Here is a 17,451-nt window from a genome sequence, read left to right on the forward strand (position 1 = left end):
CAGTACTTCCATTAAACTGACCCAAGCTAACCTGTATACATGTAATTACAAATGGTTGTCTTACTGGTATCTAGACTGATGGGCTTGGTCCCTAAGTCTTATGAAAAGTCCTTGCTTGCAGGAGTGTGCAATGCTCCAGTTCTATTTCCAGCTTTAATCTAGACCAGGAATGAAATTGGTAAGGATTTCACTTTAATCTACCTGACCTACAAACTATTTGGTGTGGGATTCTGTATCTTGTAATCAATAAATTCCAGAATTAAGTGACATGTCTGCATGTCTGTGCTTCCTAGGGAACCTTTATGCTTCCCAAACAAACAAGCCAGTTTCAGTCTTGTGATTTCCTGAAAGGGAAGGCAGGGAGAGGATTAGGAGAGCTTTGGGTCAAATAAAGAAATAGATTTAGGTGCCTACAGTCCCACAGCAATCAATAGCACTCAGGCACCTAAGAGACTCACTGGAGCCTGTCCTTAAGCGGTATTGGCAGTTTCCAAAAGGTGGTCTAGCAGCAGCTGGCTGGCTATACGGGCTGCATCCATTTCCGTGTGTGCACAGCCACCACTGAAGTCAATAGAAAAGGACTGACTCCTGAATCAGGATTTTTCCTGTGCTCACTTCGCCACCTCTTAATTCGCACTTGGAGGCAGCTAGGGACTATTTAAGGCCAATCCCATCAAACCCAGTGGTTCTGAAATTCTGTTCTTAAACCCACATCCCATTCCTACTTTCAAGCTGTTTGGAGAGGGTCAGTCACTATCTTGTGATGTTGCATGGTGTCTAGTACCATGGGCTCCTGGTCCGTGGGGTGACTCCTAGTATTGTAACTAGTATGTTCATCCTCAGTAAAAGTGACTCACAGTTTTATTTCAGTAGCACCATATCATTAGTAGATCTTCCTCTGTCACAAAATCATAGCTTTGGTTTCCTGGCATTATCAATAGATCACCTTTTTTCTCTCTGAGGTAGCGCAACCAGACTCTTCCTCACACATACATCTTTGTGGGGAACAGCTAAATCTAAAGCTTTTGCTTCATGTGTTTCATTACATGAAATAAGAAAACCCATCTAGGTTTCATTCAAGCTCTGCACAAACGAGAGCAGCCTCAGCAGTGGATCACTTTGTAGCACTTAGATACATTTATGTGCCTGAGTTAGCCTGCTGTGCCTATATGGGAAAGTATGTGGACTGGACGGTCAATGATCGCATAAGACCATCTGACTCTTGAATCTCTATTAAACATGACATACTTCAAATAACGTATATGAAGGTTAAATCCTACCATAAAGCCACTCACCTGAAATTACCACTGTTTCTCAAGACCATCCTGCATACAGCCAGAATCAGGGTCTGAGTTACCGATTTGAGCTCAGTGCCAGCTGCTTTCCTCTCCTTTTTCTTTTTCTCAAGTTACCATTTTTAGCACCTTGTGCCAGAAAGATCAATGCTCCTGCCCCAGGAACAATCAGCTGCTGCCTGCTGGCCACGCTAAAGCAGCCCTCGTTGCGCAGAACTAAGTGTCCATGGCGTAACTGCATGCTGTAGGCTACGATTGCCACATCCGAGAGTGATGTTACCCAGAATGACCTGAACCACTGTAAGAGCTCACCAGCCCCAAATGGAAGAGGTAGTAAGACATCTCAACCAGAAGAGTAAGTCCCCTTTCTTCAGGGCTAACATTTCCATCACCAGCTGAAACTTTCCATGTAGTTAACCTTAATGGAATTAATATAGTCACAATACCAGGGAAAAAAAAAAATAGAAATCATTCAGTACCTTCTTACAGGAAATACTATCAATCTATTTATTTGAAAGATTCCCCACAGGGTATCAGGAAGTCCCTCCACATGCGAGTTGAAGAAGTTAGGCTACATTTTGGATTAGAGCTTGTTCTGCAATACGACTGCATGGGTGGCAGCAGGGAGGCTGCTGGACCCAAGCTATTTACGCCTGCTGGCTGTGGTTTGAGAGCTTACCAATGGTGAGATCATCCAGGGTCTTCGGCAGGAAGGAGCCCTACAGCTGTAGGGTAGGACGTTATTCTCATGGAGCATACTCTCAGGCCTGTGGGGTCTGAACCGAGTTTCTCTGGCAGATGCTGGAGAAGGGCCAATTTGTTTTCCTCTATCACTGAGCCTGGGTTACACCCCTGTATACCAGCCTCAGCAAAGACAAGAAACATGTCTGTGCCTTTTCAGGGTCTCACTTGAAGTGCCTTGGCCCAAAGCAGGTGCCAAGTCAGAAAAGGTGCATCAGAGAGAGAGGTGCAATGAACGTCGTGTTGAGCTGGTCCGATGGTTGGCAGCAAAAGCCATGTCTGCTTGCCTGAGTAAGGAATAGGCAGTGAACAGCCTAGTCCCTTCCTGCATGTCATGGACCCCAAAATACAAGCAGGGTCTCTGTATCAGCCCAGAGGGGCTAACTTCTCCCCAGACTCCCAAACCCAGTCTCCCACTGATGTCATTGCAGCTGCATCTGTTTGGTTTTATTAAACAGTGAGGCTGGTTGAAATGAGCTACAAAATCATGGTGCATCTCCCTACCAGCCCTAAGAGCAAACACTGACACCAATGCCTGCTGAGACAGCCCACAAGCATCTAAAATTCCCAAACAGAGGAGCCAGCATCCCTGCTTTGACCAGAAAAACATACATAATTTTAGAAAAACAGGTTTTAAATTACCAACACATTTCTCTGGAGCCGTATCGTGGCACACGTGTGTGCCATCTTCCAGCATAGCACTGATTGCAGTCAAATGCCCACGAACTAGGCTCTCATTTGATGCAAGTCATCTACCCATTGGATATAACTGGCTCCAGAGTTTCAGAAACTCTGATCTCATGGACACAGTGTACTTTCTAACCTTGTAATCTCATAAGTCATTGTACTGTTGCTGATGCCTCACTCTTGGAAAAAAAAAAAAAAAAGGTTAATGTACAGAACGGAGGTTTCAGTTTTACAAAGCTCCCTTTATTCACCTGAATCCCGCTAAGGTCAGGAGAAAGACTGCTACTGACTCATAACAGCATTTGAATTGAGTGCTGAATTAGAAATTACGCTTTGTACAATTTCAGCTCAGGAAAGAACTAGCTTCCTGAAAGATCACGTGGTGACAACTTTCATCCTTTCTTAGCAAAAGTCCTAGAAGTACTTTCCAACACTCACCAAATCAGAGCATTTTTCTCTTCTGACAGTTTTAATAAAAGCTAGTTGTAGTGTTGATCCTATAGATGTTAAAAATGGGTTTCAGCCTCCTTTTATGAACAAAATATCCACTGAAATCCAGAGTGAACGTTTGAGGAGCTCATCTCTAATGGGCTGCTTCCAACTCTTACAGTCTTGGAAGAGGAATGGGCCCCCAGGCATTATCCATACCCAGATCTACCCAAATACCCTTATGGGCGCAGCCAGCCTGGAGTGACACCACAGAGGACCATCAGCCACACAAATTTCTGATCCCTAAAGGGGCCTCCTCTGTCTTCTGCCATGGTTTTGAACGGCTTCTTCAACACCAGTTCCTTACAACCCTCCTACAGGCAGCTGGGTCTGGCGTGCAGTCACTCCCATTGCCCCCACGCAGATGTCCACCAAGCTGCTTTCCTCCACCTTGCTCCAGTAGACCCAACACCAGCACTTCTCTGAACCTGCAAACTCAGCAAACTAAGTGGACAAGAAGGGACTCCTTAACCCCCAAAAGCAAATAATTTCCTGCCGATTCACCTCTCAGAACTGGCTCACTGTCAGAGGAGGGGCAGCGCTACCTGGTGGAAACTGTGGAGATGCACACAGGCAGGTCTGCCTCTTTCCCTGGCACCGTGCCATTATCCAGCTTCTGACTGTCAGGAAGCCATAGCTGTCACCTCCCGCCTCTCCCAGTAGATTTCCTTCTTCTCTCTGAAGTGGTATGCTGGGACTCTCTTCCTCACACCTCTTGCACAGGGCTCTGCGGTAAGCATGCACCGATTATGAGTTGATGATGACATGCAGCCGCCATAGGGAAGAGGTACGTCTAAGGACAGATTTCAGATCCTTCCCTTCTCAGGCAGAGGAAATTTGGGGTACGGTTTCACACGGGTTATGCCTGCAACCGCCTGGTAATTTTAACAGATTTTCCCCTCTGCATTCCCCCATCTAAGCTTTACAGTAATTTTTCCTGGCATCAGTGTCACTATTTTCATCATGTACTGTCTTCCAGTGACATCTAGGGATACAGACTAGAAACAGCAAGCTGGCCATTTACATAAGCATTGTTTAAAACATATTTCAAGCTGATAAAACTGGTATGCTTGATAGACACTGACTATTTAATTGCCAGGAGTCCTCTACCTCCCCCCAAGAAACTTAAAAAAAAAATTTTCTCACAGCAGAATTTGTATTTTTAAAAATCTTTTGTTGTAATCTCCTGATAACTATTTGTAAAACTTCAATTGCACAATGGACACGAACCTTTAGACCTTAAATAAGCCAGTGGCTGAAGGGACAACTGCAATTAAGATGAGGGTGAAAGCATCTCGCTTGTTTTGCAGTATTGATGCATCATACTCCCCAAGGCCCATTCCTCATCTCATGTGCATTAGCATTAATTTCATAAAGTGGTAACAGAGACATGGTACTGATGGACATAACATTTCACTCTGGTACAAAAAACGCAAGCAAGATGAAGACATTTCATTACTCAAAACAAAGCACGCGGAAAGGGAAAATGTCATCATGAGGACAGAAACACTTCAGGGTCAAAAGAACATGCAAGTTGCTTCGTGTAGCTGTTACCGATCTACTATTTACTCATTGCTATATTCATTACATTTGCATGTCAGTTCTCTGGTCACGAATCAGAGAGTCACTGTGCTTGGTGTTTCCTACATAGGACAATGATATGAGCCCTGACCTGGAGATCTTACCTGCAGGGCAGGACACAACTGCTGGACGCAGGCAGTGGAGCAAAGGGAAGGCAGTGGAGCAGAGGGAACGGTGGCTCCATCTAGACTGCTTTGTAGCCTGGCTTGATGTCAGACTTGAATCCGCAGTGTTGAACAGCTTGTTCCTGTAGGAACAAAGCCGAAGCAGCAGCAAGTCTTCCCGCTGTGCCTTCATTTCTTTACTGGTGTGGCAGGCAGGCTTCCTCCAGAGCCAGGAACAGCCAAACACGATTAGATAGAAAACGCACTATGTGCCTGTGTAATACATCACATCAAAGATGCAGAAAAGTATAGGCTAGCTCTTTTAAAACAGACACTGTGTGACTGTACAATCTACATCTGCTCTAGGTTTCCCCCTGTAAATTTAGACCTCCTAATTCTTCATGACCCGCGAGAACAAAATAATCCTGCGTTAATTCATGCCTGGACCTTGGAGAACCCCCACAAATACCACATCTTTTTGATGGCAGGAAAAAACATGGAATATATTTTCAGGAGGAGAAGACATCAAGAGAAGTGCTTATACATGTACAAGGGGCTTGTATGTCCAAAACCAAAGTATTTAAATCTGCTTCCATGGAAAAAACAGTATGGAGAGGGTGGGGACAGAGGCAAACTGATGGTTTTTCAAGATCTTTTGGTCCAATCAGATGGAGCTGTGCCGCCTGAGGCCCAAATTTCAGTGAACAGGAAAACCTCTGTCCAAAATTAAAGGTCAAGTAAATTTTTGAAAAATGAAAGTCAGTGGACGCTCCTCCACCAGTATCAGCACTACAAGATGTGATCCTGAAAATATGATCTGTCGAATTCTATTAACTTCAGGGCAATTTCTCTTGATACATACCTGCAAAGGAACTGGGAAAAAACTCCATCCATTTGCTCCCAGCAGCCACCAAACCACTACCGAAAGCAGAAACTGCAAGCCAAACCTTTTGTTTCTGTTTTTGCCACCTCTGCTGTTTCCACCACACAGCAGCGCTGCTCAGCAGCCAGAGCCAGCAACCCAGCCTGGGGCAGTGACGCACAGCTCACACGCTGCTGGCGCTCACCAGAGCGGCACCAGTTGCAGCAAGCATTCCGAAAGCTCACACAACCTGTGCTGTGCCTTCTGCATGGGGACCTGGGAGAAAACACTGCTTCAGGGCTGATTTAGGGCACTGAAATAAACACAGCAAGAACTCTTCTGGGCAGGTAAGGTAATGTTAAGAGAGGCTTCAATAGCCTCTTTGCAGAAGTATCTGCAAAAACCCCGAATCATGAGCTTGGAAGATTCTCACATTGTCTCCTTATATTCAATAGTTTCAGCTAAGCTTTCCTTTTAAAGCATTCCTAATGCCTTCCTCCTGAAAACATACCTTAACAACGTGAATATTAGTAGCCTGAAATCAAACTGAGAGAGCTAATAAGATACTGGAAACTAACAGGGGATTAGAGAACTTCTATAATTTAGGTGACTGGGGAGATGGGGTGCGTTGAGTAAACAGAGCTAAGAATACAGCCTAGACATGAAAATTGCCAAGTAACACATCCCCACCTTCTTTGCCTAACAGCCTGTAGAGCCTTGAGGCAGCCATGTAAGGGGTATTACCATTTTACGCACTTTTCCTTTGCATTCCTCCTGCCTCTGGCCTCATCCAGCAACATGGAGCTGCTAGCAACAGGATGCTTTTGCTTTTCTATATAAAATTGTGTCTTCAGATGCTCGTTTGTTGTCTTCTGAATGTTAGCCTTGATGATTTCTAGAACTTTACAAGTTTGTTTGTTTTTTTTCCCCCTGTAAATCTCCACGGCAGACAACTGCCAATTTTCCCTGTTCAGAGGGTACTGCCCTGAAGTTGTCAAAATCCTACTTTCATCAGACAAACAAAAAGTAATAAAGGACTTTAGGGATACAGTAGATGTCCATTTCTGTGTGGTCAGATGTGTGGTCCTATGACAAGAGTGCTCTGGTACTTTGAATTTATTGCCAGACCCAGCTGTGCATCAGGCTGATCTGCTATGAGAACCAGCCAAGACCTGGAGATTGCACAGCTGTTCCTAGGCAGTGCAAACCACAAGGCAGCAGACCCTGCTGTGTTCAGACTGGCTTCAGGTGGAGGCGACCTGAAGGGCTCTGCATTGTTCTACCTGGAAGCAAGATGCAGATACCTCTTTCCCTCTTGTCCTCTGCAGAAACCCTTTTTATCTTCCATAGTGTTACTGAAGGATGATCTAGTTTCAGTGTGACTTCAGCCAGCGTTGGAACTAACTTCTACTACCAGGAGAAATGAGACAATTTGATGACTGCAAGAGATGTCCCTCCCCTCCGTGCCCTTTCAAAACAGCTTAGCATGCAAAGCAAGCAAGGCAGCAATTGGTGAGGACTCCAGTCTCCCCTACTTTCAAACAGAGCGCTGTTCACAGTATTTTTTATGAAGTAAAACCACTACTGGACAGTCAGAAAGTTTCTCCATCCCACTGCAAAATCTTACCTAAAAGAAAGGTAGGGAAGGAAGGGAAATACTCGTCTTCCAATATTCCCTATAACCACCTTTTTCATACTGAATTCTCACTTATTATAAATTATCTTGATCATTGCATGGATTAATTTACAGGTTGCTATTTACTAAAGGAACCTGGACAGTGGTTTTGTTCTGTGTCTTCCAAGTCCTAATCCAGATCCAGGCTTTGAGTTACAGGTGTAACTCAAAGACACTGACAGTATCAGACACAGACAAGCATCAGTTTGCTGGGCCATCTTTTTCACCAGTGTTATCGAGTACAGATGTGTTGATGCCACCAATGTCTGTTCTGGCATTTATTGAGGTGTAGCCCATCATTCATTGGGAGGTACCCCCATCACTTGAGTATCTAACTTTGTCAGAGAGCAGCTAAAGGCTGCTTCCTCTACAACACGAGCTGCCCTTCAGTAGATTTTTCCAGCAGGACCCTTGGGAGCAGACCATTTTCAACCTTTCTTACCCCAGAACTATTCTCTGATTACACATCAATGCATTTGTCATTTGCCTAAGAGAGCAACGTCCTAGTTCATTTGCAAGACAGGCTACCGAAATAACTGCAGTGCCACCTCTTCCACAGAATTAGCTGTCCCATCGTGATACCCAAGGCTTGTCTGTCTGTACTGTAGGATCAGCACTGTTTCCCCCTCCAGTTGTGAGAGGGACCACAAACACAGCCGACAGCTAAATCCTCTCTTTGAGGAGCATGACCAGCCTACTTGCAAGCACATCTGCAGAATTCAGCTACTCGTAACTTTGAGAACTGAGTCGGGATCACAGGGATTTTTGCTGCATAATCATAGCAAAGATGGCTTAAAATGGAAAAAACATTTATTACATACACAAGTACTTTTAATCAGACCCCAAATTAATTTCAGAAATGTGCTTTCACAGACGCAAGACATTCTAAAATAGCTGAGACCAAACTTGAGCACACTTTACTGGCTTAATCTTAAAACACTGTGCATTTTGCTTATTCAAGAAATCAGATGATCCTCTTCTACCCAAAATTTTAGACCTCAAGCCAATACAGTCATCTTGTTTTAGAGCTATGATATCCCAGTACAAGTCATAATATTTTTAAGTTGGTTAGTACAGATTACTGTAGAAATTTAAAAAAGGAAATACAACATTTCTTGAAGAAATCAAAGCTGATTACAAGAGGATCACATACATCACTTAAATTACACTACTATCTTCCACAAAAAAAAATCCTCCTTAATAACAGCATAAAATTCCACTTGTTTTAGAAAAACATACATAAAGTAACATTGGTACATTTTATTTCAAAAGACTTTGTTGTCTCAACTCTCTAGCAACACTCCAATACAGGTTAAGACTTGTTCATGAAGAGATCAATCACAGGCATGTAGCAAACATTAAAAGGCATGCCAAGTACAAATCCTCTTTTGAGATTTATTTTTTTTAATGTAAACTAGAAGCAGTAGGCATGAAGCATCTGTACAGCAAACATAAACCAACTATGTCATTTTTCCCTTATTCATCTCAAGAGCTTTTGAACTTGCAACTGGAAAGTAACCTTCATGTTGTTGTGCATTGGGGACACGTTCCTAACTAAACTGAGTATAGGTGTATGGCGAGTCTTAGGAGGAAGACAGATTCTTAATACTTAAATACACATGAACCTCTAGGACCACTTCCATTTCCCTAGTGGCGGCAGCACACTAATTAGAGGAACACTCAGTGACACTAATCAACACTGAACACATCAAAAGTGACAGTAACCCCTACTGTGGCCCAAAGTAATCTCTAAAAAGGCCTCCCGCATTCTTTAACTGGCTAAATACCAATCTTGTACGTACTTTCATATACTAAGAGAACTATTGAGCCACTTTAAACAAGGGTGTAACATATGGATCATGTACACTAGAGCCTTCCAAAAGGATTAAGGAAAAGATAATTGCTGACTGGAACTCAAGGTACATCTGTCCATATGCATCTTTAGGGCAACTGCATACCTATTATAAGCAGGATGGCAGAATAGGACAAAATGCAGAGCTCTGATTAATTATTATTGTTTCAAATACTTAAAACTTAAGCTTCAACAACTCTTCACAACTTTAAAGTTTTGTAATGGCTTTAGATATATTTAGAACTTTAACTGCCAAGCTTTCAAGGAAGTTTAATTTGGATTTTTCAAGATACAGAAATAACAATGACATAGAGGTCTTGCAGTCCAGGTGAATCTAAGGTAATGAAAACAGACTTAAGATAGAAACTTACTTCCTGTGGTGGGTTTTTTGTGGGGTTCCCTCCTCCCTTTCAAAAAAAAGTTCTCCAGAACAAAATGCTTTTCATTTAGGCTGTGCAAGAATGTAGTGCAGGAAATAAGGTTTAAGCAAAGCCACTGAACTAATGAATAGTACGCACACACAAACTAGGCACTGTTCTTTTCAAAGGTTCTTTCACTTGAGAAAATTATTGTTCATCTGCCCATAGTTGTGCTCTTTGTGCTCATCTCTGAAACACATGGTCAGATTTAGCAGAACACAGGTGAAAGTCAATGATCTGATAATTCACACAAGAGGCAGCAGGCAGCTTACAGACTTAAATTACTAAATCTCATCTTCTACAAATAAGGACTGCTACCACCATTTGGGAAGCGATGGTTTCATATTGTCCATAGCTGTATTAAGTAGATGTAGGCTCTGAACAGACAACTGGATGCATTTCTTCATGCAACACCTTACTCCAGTGTATCAGCTAGGAGAATCAGCTACAACAGCCTAATATAACTACGCACAGCAAGGCTGTGAATTTGAAACAGCAGTTCCTACATTCAGTTGCAGCTGTGGTTAAGCCTAGATATCACTAAGAAGGCAACCTTGATTTGGAGATCTGAAAGACTCAGACTTCACAATATTCTAACAAAAAGCAGCCACCACTCTTTGCAGTCTGAGCTTGCTCAGTCTTAAGTCCTACTAGTGGGTTTTACAAGTGTTTCTATTATTAGCTCCCTTTTACTGCCTCGACAATAATGGGCCACATCCTTTACCATTTTTTAACCTGTTTTGGAATAGATGAAAATACTGAAACCTGCCTTCACTGTGAAAACAGGTTTTCACGGCAATAACTTAAACAGTTCTTTCCCGAAGTCTTCCATGTTTTCCAGCATTCTTGAAACATGGATATATATTCCAAATAGGCTGAACTTTGACAAAGACGTTTCAGCGCAAGATGATAAAACATGAAATTGTTGAAGCCTTTCCTCTAGAACACGCAAAGAGGCTTGGGTAACAAGGCTAGTTACAATCTTATTGACCCACTGTTCTAGCTTAAAGCACTTCAAGGACAAAAATTTCTGCTTTCCTTCTAGAGAGACTAAATTGTTGCCACAACAAATCTCATCTATTTAAACTTCAAATGTGTTATTTCTTATTCCCTCTCCTTTTAACACTGCTCTTCAAAGGTCAAAACACAAGCAGCTCCACTAGAGCATAAAAACCAAGCCACCTATCAAACGAAAGTTTTTTTTCTTATTTATTCCAAGCAGAATGACTACGGAGAAATGACTCAAGCTTAGGTAGTAAAAGTTAATGGAATGTCATCTGAAATGAAGACTGACTCAGTAACGCATGAGACTTGCTAATCATTTGTTAATCTCCAATTCAAAAACCCGCTAGAAGTACTCCCGTAATACCAGTGAAATAGGAGAGGACACTGCTTGTTTTTTGTCTTGGGGATGAGAACAAGCTTTAAATAAGAACGCCAGTTTTTCCGGCATTTGATAAAATGAAAATCACTAAGTTCTATGTACCCCCAAAGGGTTATTACTTTAGCATCTATGAATCAGGACTAGGTAAACTTGCAGTACAATGATTTTATTCTGCTAATGTGCAAGACTTGCATAAGACTTACTCTTTGGATTTTCATTCTGCGTGCTGGTATTTATGTTTTGCAGCAGGCTTTCCCTCCTCCTGAACACATTATACCTCAACAGTATACAATCTTCTGGAACATCCCTTTTCTGGAACAGTTAAGATCTGTAACACCAGGCCCAATTTGTGGAGATTGAGAGGCTGGACACAGGATTCTTACAAGTGGAATTGTCTAGACCAGACAGAGAAAGAAATTGTCATATGAATGCTCTATAATGCTCCCCTAATTGTTTTTAGTGCCATAAAGGTTTATATCTGAATTCAGAGCTCTTAAAGAAAAAAGGTTCAAGTGAGTTAAAATTGAGCATTTCTGTTTAGAAAGGCAAGTCTGAACAGGAAACAAAGTATAGGCACAGGGGATATTAAGTAATATAGTTTTGCCTGTTCTTTATGTTTACATAGGTCGTAATCAGTTCTTTTTTTTCCTGAGTAAGTTATTAGTAAGTCTTAGCAGTAAAGAAATGTCTTTTTCTTCTTTTCCAGAGAACACATGATATTACAAGAAGTTTTGTTTTGTTTTTTTTTAAACTTTTCCCACTATTTTTATGGTTTCTCAGCTCAGCATGTTTTGAATTGTTTCAGAGAAAATTAAGGTATCTATCTCACAAGGAAGGCAAGATCTGCATGTTTCACCAAATGAAGTAATTTCATTCTGTAAAGACACACGTCTTAAAAGCAGAATACCAAATTCCTACAGCTAACTAAAACTAGATGAAAAGCATGGTGGAACAAACCTATTGTAACTTCAGATCACAGTGAATGAATTGCCTGCTGGAAAAGTAGACTAAATCAGCTTTCTGTAGTAACACTCAAACCCCATTACAAAACCCTCCATATTAACCATTAGTCACAACAAAACTTTTCACACCAGGGAAAATTAAAAAAAAAAAAAGGCTAGTGTAGAGACTGTTCCCTTTCTTACTTCCGCAGCTAACACTACCAGCTAATTAAAGCACTCTGCTTGCCAACATTAAATGCACAGTCATGGCAGAAGCCAACTCAATGTCTTTCCCCTTCACTCAGGGACAGAAAAGATACTAAATCCCATGCACTTCCTTCAAATGTTTTGGGAGCGCTACGTAAGACCTAGATGTTTAACGTGTTCTCAGTAACAGCAGCCTTAAAGAGTTCAGCTTATTTTATCCCTACTATGCTTAACACTAGTATTTCATAGTCACTGCAGTAAATTTTAGAGAAGATCCAGTTACTTACTCAGCAAACAATTTATGTCTTATCATGCTGCTACTAAGATACACCTACACAAAAAACTTTAAAGCTCTAGTCTTACAGCTACAGGATAAAATCATATCAAGCTAATCTACTGATTAATCAGCTAATGCTTCATCATGTAGATTTTCCAATTTATTCAATGCGCAGTGAGCTAGACTTGCCAGAAAACATTTTAGGTATTCTTTAGTAAGGCTGCTGTGCTAGTTTAAAACTTAAGCTAAAGCATTTCAGATATCCCAGAAAATATATGAATAAACTTTTATTTCTAAGCAACAACACACTATTTTAATAGAACCCACACATTTAAGTCAGGTGGAGAGTAGTAAACTGAACAGTCATTGCTAAAACATTTCCATTGGAAATGTGTTAAAGTTCACAAGTGTCTTGATTACCACCTTACTGAAGTTTTCTTATGTGTTTCTAGTCTACACACCACATGTTTCACGCAGTCATGCAAATCTGAATCACATTTTAAATGTTCAGTTAACAGGGAAGTCCATTCACTGCAAACATTCATTTTTCACAGGAGAGCCAGGCTAGGTAAGACCAAATACTGCAGGGTTCTTCAGGAGAGTACAGGTATTTTAGAAACCATGAACTTTCAGTTGTTCTTCCTTGACAATGCCAATCTAAAGGAGAAAAGCAACACATTTCAGTAAAGCTTACATGCTTAGGATATTACAGTGATATCAAGTTACCACAATCTTATACTTTGATTAAAGAAACTGCAATACTCTATATATTCAATAAAGCAGTTTTTTAGTTTCCAGAATGTTTCTGGGCCAAGCAGAAGAATTGACTACACAAAAAAGAAAATCTTATCAGACATCTGACTTGTTCTATAGTCCTAGCCCTTATTCTTTGACAGTGTAACATCTCTACATCATGATTTGCATCAGTAAGCTAGTGGTGAAAGACTCTTTCCTCTAGAGTGTTTTCAGTCTCAAAATTATGGTTTGCATCGAACACTTGATTTTACAAATGAAGAACTTAAGTTGCACTGCCAGAGAACAAGTGGTATGTTGTAGCAGGATAAATGCATTCTACAGTGCTTTGATTGTTACCAGAGTTTTATTCTCATTCTGCAAGTGTCATTTTACTTTTTGGCTGAAAATACAAAGGAACTACAGTGGACATCTTTAGCTGGTTAATTAACATCAGTACCACCTGTCACTCTATTGCTTCCAGACACAGTTAGATACTTATCTGCAGTCCCTCACCTCCAAGAGGAATTGGCAAATGTTCTTCCTCTGGTCACCTTGAAGCTGGATAACTTCACCGTATTCAGGATGTTCAATCACAGTACCATTACAAGCAAATTTCTAGAGAGAAATATTCATATTGTAAGGCATCTGATGTACATTATTATTTTGCTTAGTAAGTCTTTTCAGCAGAATTTTGTCACAGAAGCTGGTTACTAAATTCTGATGCCAAGCAAGGCAAAGGCTAGATCTATTTTACACTGGTTTTGAGAGCAAATGGAATATATCTGCTGATTCATACAGACACAAACTAAGCTGCTGATGGCAAATTCAGGCAAAGACAGGATTAGTTACCGTGCAGAAGAAACTGGCCAACACTCATTACAGGAATGGTAAACAAATTCATAAAATACAGCCTTTCAACTCCACCCTATTTTAAAATAAGTATTTTCATCCTGACAAAACTCAAAATCTCTATTCCAACAGCAACCCAGCTATGACAGAAGCAGGAATGCAAAAACAGTTCTAGTTCAAACTCATTTTATTCTCACATCAAAGCAGCCAGATATCTGTGAAATTTTAATGAAACATTCAGAATATATATTATTTACTTCTTTATAGGAAAGAAATGTTTAATTTTTTAGCAAAACTAGACACTGATAGGAGTTTTGAGAAAGACAGGGACAGGGATCAACCTGCATATGAAAGTGACACGCACTGAGAAGAGTAAACAAATATTCTGTTACATAGTATTAAAAGCTATCATACTCCTTTATATAATATCTTTATTATTAAATCAAATCAGCAACTTCACCTTTTTAAAAGCTTTCACAAGTTTCTTCTTGTCATAATCATCTGCAATTCCCTGAACAGTTGTTAGTGTCTTTCTTCCGTTTCGTTGCTGGATCCTTATATGAATGTAATCCTCAGTCCCCGCCGGGAGCAAGTCGTCACCCTTTGTTGCATCAGCAAAGGGGTCTGCAGGAGCAAAAAGATTCATATAATTCCCACAAAGGAAAACACCCAAGCTCAAAAACTAACTAAATCACTTCAACAAGATTATCCCCTAAATAAAGCTCTTTGTGTTTCCCCCATTTCAAAATACACTGTTAAAATCAGAGTACTTTTTTCTACAGCTGTATTAAGTCTCAACAGCCTACTAACTCAGTATAGCGCTCTCAACTATCACACATTCAGTTTCTTCTGTGCCTTCCCAGATATAAACAAGCTTCAGTTACAGTATCAATTTACTTCACTGTTTCATGCAAACTGTAAATCCTGAAGCTCTGAACCTGAAAACAGGGTTCCAAGAGAACATCAAGTGCACATAAGTTTTAGACAGCCACATGCATTTTAAATGAAGTACAGAAGTCATATTATCTATCAGATCAACTGGTAAGTACAGGAAAATCAAAAAGCTCTTGTAGACCCACTCCTTTTCAGGTCCAGAACATAAGTCTTGTACTGTGACAACTACCACACTACAAGCATTTTAAGGATTGGATATAATTTCTTGGCTACTAATGTAAACAAAACACAGCAACAGACACTAACAGATGTCAGTCAGTAGTTTTAGGCAAGAAATGTAATAAAATTCATTCAGGCTTTGACTATAGAAAGGTCAGTTCTCAAGTTTTTCGAAGCTTAAATTTATCTAGCATAGATGAAACAGGAAGGCATTTAGGCAGAAGGAGGTTTCCGGGTTATACTTGTTATTCTCTGTTTTCCACAAAAACGTATTTAACACTCACTCTATCAAGAAATTTGATGGCCCTACAAGTTTCCTAATCAGTAGCTCCAAATAAATCTTGAAGCATGAAGAACTTTAAGCATTTTTTAAAAAAACAAATCACAAGTGATTTTTGGATACTAATCAGAATCATATTGAAGAGTCCGGTCTTCAGAAATTGTAGGTTCAACAGCCATTCAAGCTACAATTTCCCAAACTTCCATCCAAAACTGCGACCTAAACACACTGATCAAGTTTTGCCATCCACTCAAAACAAATGCCCCAAAAGAGCAGAACTTCAGCAGAAATAGGAACAGAAGTAGTTCAGCTGCAGACAGACTGAACCTTGGAGAAACAAGAATGACAAGAGCATTAAAGGCACTGAAAGCATCATGAGGATGCAAGCACCACAGGAAAGAAGTAGAAGCTTGACAGGAATTTCACTGTGCCCCACAGCTTGTGGGGCAAACGCTAATAGAAAATTTCCGTCAAAGAAAAGGTGAAAGAAAAAGGGGACTCGGGCATGAAGATCACTTGGCAGAATTTAGGATTCTAGGTTGGAGATAAGCCAGCGCTGTAGGTTTTAACATTTGATTACTTCAAACAAATCCTTTGGGCAGCACCTTCCTAAGCACAGGATCAGCTCCCAAATCGTGATTAACATAACCTTCTCATATGGCTTATATGTGCAGAAGATCAGAGACAAAACTGAGACCAAAAGCCTGACAACATTACCATATAAAGTGTTAACTTGCTCACTTCTGTTACCTATAGATAAGGAAGGTGGAGAACCATGGCCCAGCACAGTAAACTTCACTGCTAACACAAGAGAAATGACCCACCATCTGTATAGCTCAATCTACAGATACAATACCCTTTGCAGGACGTGTGTCAGGTTTTGGGACATTAGTAAGGATAAGATGAGGCAGCAAATCAGCAAGCAATTGGAACTGCGGAGATGATTCCCCTCCTTAGCAGAGGATACGAACCCTAGACTCCCTCTGCCCACAAAGACTACAACTTTGGGACTGCAGAGTGGACAGAAAAGCCCAGTTTGGGGTGCTACCAGACATTCAGGCAAACAGCGCAATACGGGGTGTCAGAGGACAGTATATGGCAGCATCTCCTACGGGAGCGGGAAGGCAGCAGAGAGGGAGACGAGTCTCCTGCCCAACGTCTCCCACCCATCGCCTCCCCGTTGCGCACACAGTGCGCGTCCGGCGGCGGCGCCACGGGAGGACAAGGACGAGCAGTCAGAGCTGCCCCTACGGAGTAACGCGGGCAGCGCCGGGGACGGCAACACCCGCTCAGCCACGGCCTCAATGTCACCGCGGGGCTGGGGGCACTGACGCACCGGGGGCCCTCGGGAAAGCGGGGGCAGGACGATGCCGGGGTCGGCAGCACGGACAGCAGGCCGAGGACAGGATGGCGGGGGCAGCCACCGCCCCGGCTGGGTTTGCCGAGGGGGTGACTGCGGGGCTCCCGGTGGCACAAGGGGGGGGCGGGGTGCGGCGGCTCTTACCGAAGGATTGGAGGTTCTGGATAGATGACATGCGACTCTGCGGCGAGAGGCTGGAGCAGCGGGGAAAAGGCCGCGGCTGGCTCCGCTCGGGTCACGTCTCCGGCTCCGCAGTGCCAGCGGGGAGGGGAGGGGAGGGAGCGGGGAGGGAGGGGAGGAAGCAAGGGGAGGGATAACAAAAGCAGAGGGCGGGGGGCGAATCTGAAAGGGAGGGAAGGGGAAGAGAGAGAGAGAAAGGAGTACAAGAAGGAGAAAGCGCGAAAGTAAATAAAAAGGGGTGGGAGCCCCCCGCCCCTCACCCGCGGCACCCCCGACACGCCGCCCCACGCTACCGCTAACGGGCAGCGACCACCGTTTTTCCTCATAAAATGGCGGCTCGCCCGGGCCGCTCCAGGCACGTGATGGCCACCACCGCCCCCCGTGCTGCCCCACGGGAAGGGAGTCCCCCCCCGCCCGGCG

At 42.3% G+C, this 17,451-nt stretch overlaps 1 protein-coding gene across 1 annotated transcript; it reads right to left on the reverse strand.

Annotated features, from left to right (window-relative positions):
* Positions 1–8,240: 8,240 nt before the first annotated feature.
* Positions 8,241–17,151, reverse strand: EIF1B (eukaryotic translation initiation factor 1B). The gene is made up of 4 exons (XM_059818901.1): positions 16,996–17,151; positions 14,559–14,722; positions 13,763–13,864; positions 8,241–13,171 (listed from the first exon to the last, which is right to left on the reverse strand). Exons 1-4 carry the CDS (start codon positions 17,024–17,026, stop codon positions 13,127–13,129), a joined length of 342 nt encoding a protein of 113 aa, XP_059674884.1. The 5' UTR covers positions 17,027–17,151; the 3' UTR covers positions 8,241–13,126.
* Positions 17,152–17,451: the final 300 nt, after the last annotated feature.

The sequence above is a fragment of the Gavia stellata genome, chromosome 6 (assembly GCF_030936135.1).
Source record: "Gavia stellata isolate bGavSte3 chromosome 6, bGavSte3.hap2, whole genome shotgun sequence".
Lineage (NCBI taxonomy): Eukaryota > Metazoa > Chordata > Aves > Gaviiformes > Gaviidae > Gavia > Gavia stellata.